Genomic DNA, 11852 nt, shown 5'->3' on the forward strand with positions numbered 1-11852 from the left:
ATGATAAATATGACCTCTTCCCTGTAATCAACATGTCCACAGTATCCAGAACACATGAAATAATTATACTACTCATGGAATAATTCTCAAATATGTATTCAGTTGTGTCATGTTTTGGGTCAGCAAGGAAGTTGGGTATATGTCCTCTAATTTCCACACACCACAAGCTGAAAGCCACTCCACAGCACTCAAGCAGACAGAAAGCCTCAAGCAGGTGCTTGCAGGACTCCTGTTGGTGGCATGTGGGGACTTGGGGACATGGGGATATGGGTGGGATACTCACATCTCCTGTTACACACCTGATAGTTCCTGATTGTTTCAGATGGGCTTCTCTTCTCTTTGGCTCTCAGCAGTTCACCCTATTTTGCCATCTTTCACAGTCTTAACACAGATCTCTTTGCTCCATCCATTTTGCTAATGATGTAATAGTTCTAAAATGGAAGTACTTTATTGATTATCTAAATAATAAGCAAAAGTGTCAGTTCCTTTATGGTTTTTATACCTAAAAGTTTTTGTGAATACAATCACTTATTGGAGACTCAAATACAAAGTTCCATTTATTTTCAATAACAAAAGCAACACAACAAAGAAATTAACTAATTTTTAAGTCTAACACAACCTTAGCACAAAACTATCCTAAACAAATGGAAACACATTTTTACTAGTAACCAAGTAAGACTATTCTTGACTCTTTAAACAAAACTAGGTAGGTAAAGAAACACGTTAGATGCTTGACTGACAAGGACTCAAAGAAGAGAACAGCCAAGGAGCAGGGTCCCCAAATATTAAGTCAGCAAAGGAAACATGGGGTTTTCAGAGTAGTTGACAGATCAAGTTAAACTTTTCCATTAACTGTCGGATGATTTTAGAAATCAGAACTCACTGGGGGATGCAAGGGTTTGGGGTAATCCATGTTCAAGGCCTTGTAATGAAATCTTTCCATATTTCTAAATCCTTGACTTAGAATCTATCACAATCTAGAGGAGCTTCTGCCAAAAGATAGGAGGCTCTTTATTCATGCTGCCTGAAAAGACCTGTCTTCCAATTTTCTTCCTTTGACTGGGTTACTAGCTCCTGTACAATAAGATACAGGTTCCATTCCAAAAAAAGATTACTATGTAGACCAACCTCTCTCTGGTTTATATTTTCCTTCAAGAAACACTGATACTGCCAGGTACAGCTCTAAATATATCCAATATCTTTTATTTTTATCCTCCTACACAACCCTGCATGGCTACAAAATCTTGGACTCACAGAGCAATCACAGCATTTGGTCAGAAGACATGTCAGTTCCAACATAAAAATCTCTGAAGTTCAATGGTCATAAAAATACCACTTCATCTGCCACATCTCTTTTATTTTCTCATTGTCCTGTCAATTATTTCTTTCGGAATTCAATTCTCCGAGCTACATTCTGAGCACCAAATTTTTTGACCAATGTATCCCTGGCATCCTCATCACCTTTTTGCAAATCTAAGTCATCCTGTCGGGACCAAATGGGATACCCATCAGTCCTCTGACCAGACTCCAAAAAGGAGGTGGTAGCCTCCACCTCACCACTATTTTTTAGGAAGGCCTGTGTAACTGTTGACAGATCCAAGTTAAACTTTTCCATTAACTGCCGAATGATCTTAATTGCAGCTCCCACTTCTGGCGGAGAAACTTTTCCTTCTTCTTCCTCATCAGGCTGTGTTTCTGAGTCTTCTTCAGGTGTGGGTGGATCATCATCACACATTGTTATGTGTATTTCAAAATCAGGGCTTTCCTCCACCTAGAGAAAGTGATAAATAAAACTAGTCTAATTACCCAGTTACACTTAGTCTTGCAATATCTGGTCTCTCCCAATTACCATCTCCTTGCCCTTTTCACTCTAATCACACTGGACTTCCTTCAGTTCCACTAATATGCCATGTTCCTTCTTAGATTTATTTGTCTTGGATGTGTGTATGTATGAATGTACATATGTGATAACAGGGTAAAAAAAACGTGTGTGCATGTGAGGCATGTGTGTGTGCAAACATGCTTCTGTGTGTATGTATATGTATAATTATCTATGGTATCCCAAAAGAACATTAGAAGCTCCAGTGAATATAAAAAAAATATATGTATATGCATACATTTATGTGTATATTTTTGCATTAGATTATTTGGGGGGGGGGGGAGAAGATTATTTGGGGTTTTTTTTTGTGGTTGTTTTTTTTTAAGAATATTGTTCTTTTTGGGTTTTTTTTTATATATATTTTTATTGATTTCAGAGAGGAAGGGAGAGGGCGAGAGAGAGAATCATTGATCAGCTGCCTTCTGCACGCCCATACTGGGGATCCAGCCAGCAAACAGGCATGTGCCCTTGACCGGAATCAAACCTGGAACCCTTCAGTCTGCAGCCCAACACTCTATCCATTGAGCCAAACCAACTAGGGCAGCATTACATTATTTGTTAAAAGTGTGACTTCATTCCCAAATTGTAAGCTCTATAAGGACAGAAATTGTATGTTTTGCTTATCATTACATCCATCCCCACTATATATCAATGGCTGCACATAATCAAAAAACATTGCTGTAGGCCCAGCTGGTTTTGCTTAGTGGATAGAGCATCAGCCTGCAGACTGAAGGGTCCTAGGTTCGATTCTGGTCAAGGGCACATACCCAGGTTGTGGGCTCAACCCACCAGTGGTTGATGCAGGAGGCAGCCGATTGATGATTCTTTCTCATCATTGGTGTTTCTATCTCTCTCTCCCCTCCCTTCCTCTCTGAAATCAATATAAAAACAAAATAAACACACACACAAAACATTGCTGTATTAGGGTCTCTAAACTATATTACTATAGCCACATTATAAAGTATGTTATGTGAGAAGAGACCTATGTAGGCCTTGTTTGGGAGTTGTTGAGAGCATTTGGAAGTTTATGGAAAGTTAACCTATGTAATATCAAATAATAAAACAAAACTCAGATTACACAAGGCAACAACCCCCGAATTCTATCAATTCTTATGCATTCCTTCACTCACCAATTACAGAAACTTTAAATTATTTTCCTGATTTAGACTGAAGCCTAACCACTTTTTTGTGTATTAATAAGAAAAATTAATTTAAAAGACCCTTTTCTCCCCAACCGCGTTAGCTAAATGGTTGAGCTTCGACCTATGAACCAGATCACGGTTCAATTCCCAGTCATGACACATTGCCCAAATTGCAGGCTCAATCCCCAGTGCGGAGCATGGAGACAGCCAATCAGTGACTCTCTCTCATCAGTGATGTCTCTTATCTCTCTCTCCCTCTCCATTCCTCTCTGAAATCAATAAAAATATGTATTAAAAATAAATAAAATATCCTTTTTCTTGGAGAAGATATGCACATACAATTTGGAGGTTTTTTTCAATCACTCTCATTTTATGGCTCCTGCCTTACTCTAGAATGATGATTTAATATAGGATTTCAACAGAGTATTAGAAATGAGACTGAATATGAAAGAGCTAAAATTTTCCTTAAAAAAAAGTCTAAATACATAAAAATTAAACTTGCTTGGTTAAGAAATTAAATTCTTTTTAAAATTATATTTATGTTCCTGAGAAGCATAAAAACATTTTTATAAAATGCTAACTTTGAAAAACTTATACTGAGATCAAAGTATTAAAAATAGGATGTTTTATACGGTTTAAAAGGAATTCGCCCCAACTTTTCTACCTATCCCCCTCAAGCTTTCCTTGTCAAAAAGCAAAAACTACAAGCCTGGAACCTAGATCAGTCGCACTTTCCATTTCCCTCTTCCACCTTGAACTTCTCTCTTACCTTTCTGGGCATTGGGTATATAAAAAAGGTAGATGGGATGACCAATTTCAAAGGAGAAGAAGGCAGAAACAGAAAAAAATCTAGTTAACATACCACAACCTCCTCAAACCCCCGGGTGGCTTCTATAAGCATCTTTTTGACTACTTCTTCATTCTCCTTGATCTCTTCCTTTACAATTTCTTCTTCTTCCTCCTCTTCCTCTTCTTCAGGCAAGTCAGGAGTTCTCTTATTCTGTGGTTCTATTACAGAGAAGAACAGCACTAGATTAGAATGAGCCTCTTTTACAGAAAACAAAAATGCTCTGTGAGCTCTGGACCAAAAATGAGCCTGTACTTTTTTTTTCCATTAGAAGATATCTGTTTTTTATCAGAAGAAGAAAAACGTAAGACGCATATTCAATAATTTCTGCTCTTGCTTCTGAAAAATTATACTATCCAAATGGTGGTAATTTTCCTAGGTCCTGATATGTAAAATAAAAATACTCTTCAAGCTTAATGCATTTTTTTGTCTTCTATTAATGGATTTTTCAAATTAACAAAACTGGAATAAACTGGGTTCTCTGGAAAGCAGATCCTGCGGTGGAGGTTACTATATAAAGTGTTTATCAGAGAGCATGCCTGGGAAAACCCACATTGAAGTGAAGAAAGCAGGACGGGCAGAAAAAAGTTGAGCTGTGAAAGAGTGCCAACAAGGCCTCATCTGAAGCAAGAAGGTCCTTCACGGTTGGCCCAGTTGGGACAAGGGAGCCAAAACTTTAAAACTGTATATAGAGCCCTAACCGGTTTGGCTCGGTGGATAGAGTGTCAGCCTGTGGACTCAAGGGTCCCAGGTTCGATTCTGGTCAAGGGCATGTACTTTGGTTGCAGGCACATCCCCAGTGGGGGGTGAGCAAGAGGCAGCTGATTGATATTTCTCTCTCATCGATGTTTCTAACTCTATCCCTCTCCTTTCCTCTCTGTAAAAAAATCAATAAAATGTTTAAAAAAAAACTGTATATAGATCAGTCACTGGATACCAGCAACTCTAAGATGACAGAACTTTAGGCAAGGCAGCTCTCCCAGCTGCTGAAGGCAGATCTGGGGGCTATACCACAATCTACCATATACCATCTACACAAAGGAGGGCCCCTAAACCTAAACATCCTCTCGGTTCCTTTTTATTCCTTGTTCTCCAAGGACTTTACTTTGCTCTCTTTTCCACTTAACAAATAAAGACTGCTAAAGGGCAAAATGAGGGAGTTTTTTGTGATGGAACTGTTCTATATCCTGATTTTTAGTGGTGGTTATACAAATCTATACATGTTAAAACACATAACTGGAAAATGGTATGACAGTTCCCCAAATATTACACATAAAATTACCATATGCATGAGCAATCCCACTTCTGGGTCTTTGCCCCCCAAAAAGGAAAGCAGGGTCTCAAACAGATTTTACTATACCCATATCCATAGCAGCATTATTCACAATAGCCAAGAGACAGAAACAACCCAAATGCCCATTGATGGATAAACAGATAAACAAAAAGTGGTGTAGACATACAGTGGAATATTATTTAGCTTTAAAAATAAATGAAATTCTGACACAAGACATTATTCTAAGTGAAATAAGCCAGACACAAGAGGACAAATATTGTATGACTCCATTTATATAAGAGAGATCAAATTCAGAGACAAAAAAGTAAAATAGTGTTTGTCAGGGGGGAGAGAGAAATAGGAAGTGTTTAATGGATACAGAGTTTCAGTTTTGGAATATCAAAAAGTTCTGATATGGATGTACTTAATGCCACTGAACACTTAAAACGAGCTAAATGGTAAGTTTTATATAATGTGCATTTTATCCCAATCCTATATAATAAAAAGCTAATATGCAAATTGTCCCCTTGACAGAAAACAAAAGGGTCACATAGTGAAAAGTAAGTCTCCTTGTCCACAGCCCCTCCCCCTGGCTGGCCCTGCCCCCAATCGGCCCCAATCAGGGCAGGCCGGCAGTACCCCACCCGTGCACGAATTTGTGCACCAGGCCTCTAGTAAAAAAATAAATTTTAACCTTTTGCACTCGGGTGTCGAGTGTGACTCGACACGGTTAGCATCGGTAGCAGGAATCGAGAAAAAAGCAAGCGAGTGCAAAGGGTTAAAAATGCATAAACTGCCTGGACAGAATGGCTCAGTGGTTGAGTGTCAATCTATGAACCAGGAGGTCATGGTTTGATTCCTAGTCAGGGCACATGCCCAGGATGCAGGCTCAATCCCCAGTGTGGAGTGTGCAGGAGGCAGCCGATCAATGGTTCTCTCTCACCATTGATGTTTCTATTTCTCTCTCCCTGTCCCTTCCTCTCTGAAATCAATAAAATATATATTTTTTTAAAATGCATAAACTGTACACAAAAATAAGTCAAGTTTCTTTCACATAAATTTTTAAAATAGCAATTTTAAAAAGGCTTATCTTTTGGAGATAATGCTGAAATAAATAAAATGGATGATGCCTGGCATTTACTTCAAAATAGTACCAAAAGTCTGCTTGGCTGGAATGGCTCAGTTGGTTAAGCATCATCCCATGCACTGAAGGGTTGCCAGTTCTATTCCCAGTCAGGGCACATACCTGGGTTGCTGTTTGATCCCTAGTCAGGGAGTGTACAGAAGGCAATTGGTAACTGGTTAATGTTTCTCTCTTTCTCCCTTCCTCCAAGCATGTACTCAGGTGAGGATATAAATAAATAAATAATCTCAAAAGTCTGGATTGAAAGGAATAGATGTAAAAAAATTGACCATGAACTATAATCAGATGAAGGTGGGCAATGGATACATGCAGTATAGTTCATTATACTATTCTACTTTTGTAAATGTTTGAAATTTTCTAAAATAAAATGAACAAATTATGGTTCATTCACAAAATGGAATACAATGCAATCAATAAACAAAGAATGAGTTGAAGCAACACGCAGACACAAAAACTACAAGGTCTATCATTATTAAGTTAAAAAAAAAAAAACAAAAAAAAAAAACAAAAAACACTGCAGAACTGGTTTCTAGTATATAGTATTATCATGAGCAAAAAGTACACATAACAAGGACAATAGTAATGGTTGCCTCTGGGAGAGGAACCAGGGGAAGGGGTATATAGCAAGCAGACTTTTCACTATGTGACCCTTTTGTATTCTGTATATCTGTAGGATAAATTCCTAGAAGCAATATTGCCTCGGTTAAGGGAACAAGCAATTTAAACAATGCCTTTCAAAGAAATTGTATCAATTTCCTTCTATTAACAACTAGAGGCCCGGTGCACAAAATTCGTGCACAGGGGATGGGGGGATGGGGGGTGTTCCTCAGGCCAGCCTGCACCCCTCCAATCTGGGACCCCTCGAGGGATGTCCGACTACTCTCTCACAATCCAGGACTGCTGGCTCCCAACTGCTCGCCTGCCTGCCTTCCTGATAGCCCCTAACCGCTTTTGCCTGCCAGCCTGATCACCCCCTAACCACTCCCCTGCCAGCCTGATTGATGCCTAACTGCTCCCCTGCCAGCGTGTTTGCCTCTAACTGCCCTCCCCTTTAGGCCTGGTCACCCCTAACTGCCCTCCCCTACAGGCCTGGTACCCCCCAACTGCTCTCCCCTGCAGGCCTGGGTCCCACCCAACTGCCCTTCCCTGCAGGCCCGGTCACCCCCAACTTCCCTCCTCTGCTGGCCTGGTTACCCCTAACTGCCCTCCCCTGCAGGCTTGATTGCCCCCAACTGCCCTCCCTTGCAGGCCTAATCCCTCCCAACTGCCCTCCCCTGCTAGCCATCTTGTGTCCACATGGGGGCAGGATCTTTGACCACATGGGGGCAGCCATCTTGTGTTGGAGTAATGGTCAATATGCATATTACTCTTTTATTAGATAGGATAGAGGCCTGGTGCATGGATGGGGGTCAGCTGGTTTGCCCTGAAGGGTATCCCGGATCAGGGTGGGGGTTCCCTTGGGGTGTGGGGCAGCCTGAGCGAGGGGCCTGTGGTGGTTTGCAGGCCAGCCACGCCCTCTGGCAACCCAAGCAGAGGCCCTAGTATCTGGGATTTATGTATCTTCTACAATTGAAACTTTGTAGCCTGGAGTGGAGCCAAGCCTCCTGCTTGCTCTGTGGCCGGCAGCCATTTCTTCTGGGCTTTGTGTATCTTCTATAATAGAAATTTTGTAGCCTGGAGCGGAGGTCTAGGCCGGCCAGGGCTGCAGAAGCTTTGCGTCCTCCATTGCCGGGGGCAACCCTTGCCTCCTGCTCTTTCCAGCTCAGTGGCTGTCGCCATTTCTGTTTGGATTTGTTTACCTTCTATAATTGAAACTTTGTAGCCTTGAGTGGAGGCTTAGGCCGGCAACGGCAGGCAGAAAGCTTGGCTTCCTTTGTTAACGGGGAAACCCAAGCCTCCCTCCTGCTCTCTGTGGCTGTAGCCAACTTGGTTGGGTTTATTTGCATATTTGCTCCTGATTGGCTGGTGGGCGTGGCTTGTGGGTGTAGCAGAGTTAGGGTCAATTTGCATATTATTCTTTTATTAGGTAGGATGTAGGAGTGTACTTGTTTGCATATACCACACTAACTTTGGATATTACTCATTTTGTTAATTTTTGCCAGATAGATAGATAAAATATGACATTTCCTTGCTCTAGTTTACTTTAAACACACATACACACATTTATTATTTCATAGTTTCCATTTGGTCCTCTGTTCAGAGTCTAGTTTACTTTTATTTAATAACAATATTCCTGCATTGTTTATTGCCATTTATTTCCTTTTCTGGAAACTTCTTGTTCCATTTGCTTTGCTCATTTTTCTACTAGTTTTTCTTTTTTAGTTACTAGCTTTTGCAAGCTCTTTGGACAGTAAGGAAACTAACTCTGTTGCAATGTATTGGAAATATTTTTCCAGTTTGCCCTCTAACTTTATTATTAGAAGTTTTTATTTTTTTTTAATTAAAGTATGTTTTTATTGATTTGAGAGAGAGGAAGGGAGAGAGATAGATAGAAACATCGATGAAAGAGAAACAATGATCTCCTGCATGTCCCTTATGGGGATTAAGACCGCAACCCAAGCATATGCCCTGACTAGGAATTGAACCAGGACCTCTTGGTTCATGGGTTGTTGATCAATCACTGAGCTACACCTGTTGGGTAAAAGCTTTTAATTTTAAGTAATCAAATTTAGAAAATGTTTCCTTGGTCTTCTCGGTTTTAGGATTATCACCATGCTAATATTAAAAAGTATATTCACATTTTCTCTTAGTCACTTTAGGATTTTAATTTTTACATTTATATATATGATTATCAAAATAGTATTTTGAGTGGGTGAGTCAGCCTAATTTTGTCCCAAATCGAAAATGGCTTGCCAGTAGTCCCAACACCACTGATTTAAAAGCAACATCCTAAATGATATACTTCACCCACACACCTAGCCCTGACCTCTCTGAGAATGCTCCCTCTCATTTACTCCATTCCAGCCACAGTGATTTCTTTGTTGCTCCAAGAAAATACTTCCACCTCAGGGCCTTTGCACTTATTCCTTCTATCTGGAACATTTACTCAAATAACCACCTGGCTTACTCTCATTTCCTTTGGTCTTTGCTCAAATATCAGCTCATCATTGTGACCTTCCCTATAAACCTATAGAAAACAACCTCCTCCCCAACCTTTACCCTGATTTTTCTCTATAGCACTTACCACTTCCCAGCTAGCATGTTAAGCTCCATGACCACAGGGACTTTTACTTATTGTTACATCCCAGCAGGATAACAGTGTCTGGCACTCAAATCTCTGTTGAATGAATAAATCTGAAATGTCACTTTTACCAAAAACAAAATTCTACAAGGCATACGAAAAGGAGAAATAGATTTTACCTTCCCAGACTTCAAATGTCACATAAGAGAAGGGAAGTAGAGAGAAAACAAGCTTCTTTAAACAAATGGGTTTGTCAATCTAAGTTCCAATAGCCATTATTATGTAAAAAGTGAAGTGACTTAAAGCCTTTGCACTGAGCACTAACCAGGCCTGCATCTCAACATTCAATTCAACTGACTTAAAAACTCACTTCTTGGCTTAATGGATAGAGCGTGAACCTGCAGACTAAAGCATCCCAGGTTCGATTCCAGTCAAGGGCACATCCCCGAGTTGTGGGCTCGACCCCCAGTGAGGAGCGTGCAGGAGGCAGCCAATCAATGATTCTCTCTCATCATTGATGTTTCTATCTCTCTCTCCCTCTTCCTTCCTCTCGGAAATCAATAAAAATATATATATTTTTTAGTTCACTTCACCCATGAGACCAGGAAGCAACTTTCAATAGCCAAGAACCTTCTTATGGCTTGCCTGTAAAATGGTTTATACTGAATCTACCTGAACACAGGAGAAATATGTCTTTAAACTGGTGGTTGCCAGAAGTTAGTGGAATGGGGGGGGGGGGGGGGGAGGCAGGCAAAATAGGTAAGGGGGACTAAGAGGTACAAATTTCCAGTTTTAAGTCACAGGATGTAATGTACAGGGCAGGGATTTTCAACTTTCTTCATCTCATGGCACACATAAACTAATTACTAAAATTCTGTGGCACACCAAAATATATATGTTTTTGCCGATCTTACAAAAAAAAGGTACAATTTTTATTCATTCACACTGGAGGGCTATTGTTGTGTTGGCTGTTGTCATTTTATTATTTGACAATCTAAGGGAAAAGAGGTCAGTATCTCTGACTAGTCAGGTATTGCACGTTTTTGAAAATCCTTGCAGCACACCAGTGCCGCAGCACACAGTATATAGTCAGTAACCTTGTATGGTGACTAAATTTATGGTGATCATTTCATAATGTATACAAATATCTAATCACTATGCTGTGTACCTGAAACTAACGTAATATTGTATGTCGCCTATACTTCAATAAATGATTAAAATAAAATAGGACGACTCTGAAATATCTCTGATAAAGTTACCCACGAAGCTGGTTCCCCCGTTGCCTCTGGGGAAGAAAACTGGATAGCTAACTGGTGAGTAGAGAGAGAAAATTTTCTATATATAGTACTTTTTTTTACACCCTTTGAATATTAAACCATGGCCATATCCTAATTATTGAAAAAGGAAATGGAAGAGATTAGAAAAGGGGTGTAATTTTACCCGGATGTCAAGGGGGGGAGGGGCCGGACGATGACACCGAAGCCGCCAAAAAGGACGCCCGACGGAACGGGGATGGAGGGCCCGCCCCCACCAGCACCAGTACAGGCTGAGGGACCCACACCTCCGCAGCACCAGGCCTCACCCCCGCTATCTGCAGCCTCCGGGTCTTCCTCCGCTTTCCGCTTGAGTTTCTGGGAGGACGGGCTCACGGGAGCGTCCCCCAAGAGGTACTTGTGCTCCTGGCCCCGCAGGTGCTTTAAGTAGCGGTCCTTCAGGGACTGCCACGAGTGCTGAGTGAGCGAGCTTTTCTCCATGGCTTTCCACAAGGCGTTGCCCGTGACGGAGCTGGTCGAGCGGGCATTTTCCTTCACGTAGGTTAGGATGGCCACGTCGTCCGCGTCGGTGAAGGCGAGCCGCCCCGTGAGCGGCGGCCCCTCGGGCTCCGCGGCGGCGCGGTCGGCCGGAGCCCCGCTCTTCGTCTCGGCCGCCGGGTCGGCCGCCGGGGCCAGGCCCAGCCGATAGGCCTCCAAATCGAGCCTCTCGTTGCGCTCCACGCAGTCTAGAATGTACTGCGTGGAGATGAAGTCGCCCGAGGCCTCGGCCGCTGCCTCCCCGGGCTGGGCCAGCAGCACGGCCCCCGGCTCCTGCACCCGGCACAGGGTGCCGCCGCCGTGCAGGATGAGCGTCGCGAGCCGGCGTTTCGCCGGGCTGGGACGCACGTAGAAGGACACGGAGCTGCCATCTTCCCTCACGAACAGAGTCGAGGAATGCGTGGGCCCGTTGTCTTTGCCCACGTCCATCGCCTCCGCCATAGCTGACGCAAAGACCAGAAGAACCAGGCACGGAGCGCAACTGACAGACCTGAGGTACCGCTCCGGACGGCGCGGCTGCGAAACCCCTCGCTGCGCCTGCGCGGCGGCAGCGCGCAAGGAGTACCCGCCCCCTC

At 42.3% G+C, this 11852-nt stretch overlaps 1 protein-coding gene across 1 annotated transcript; it reads right to left on the reverse strand.

Annotated features, from left to right (window-relative positions):
• Positions 1-544: 544 nt before the first annotated feature.
• On the reverse strand, positions 545-11801 carry TERF2IP (TERF2 interacting protein). The gene is made up of 3 exons (XM_008139682.3): positions 11049-11801; positions 3884-4029; positions 545-1771 (listed from the first exon to the last, which is right to left on the reverse strand). Exons 1-3 carry the CDS (start codon positions 11716-11718, stop codon positions 1379-1381), a joined length of 1209 nt encoding a protein of 402 aa, XP_008137904.1. The 5' UTR covers positions 11719-11801; the 3' UTR covers positions 545-1378.
• Between the last annotated feature and the right edge of the window lie 51 nt (positions 11802-11852).

The sequence above is a fragment of the Eptesicus fuscus genome, chromosome 21, assembly GCF_027574615.1.
Source record: "Eptesicus fuscus isolate TK198812 chromosome 21, DD_ASM_mEF_20220401, whole genome shotgun sequence".
Classification (NCBI taxonomy): domain Eukaryota; kingdom Metazoa; phylum Chordata; class Mammalia; order Chiroptera; family Vespertilionidae; genus Eptesicus; species Eptesicus fuscus.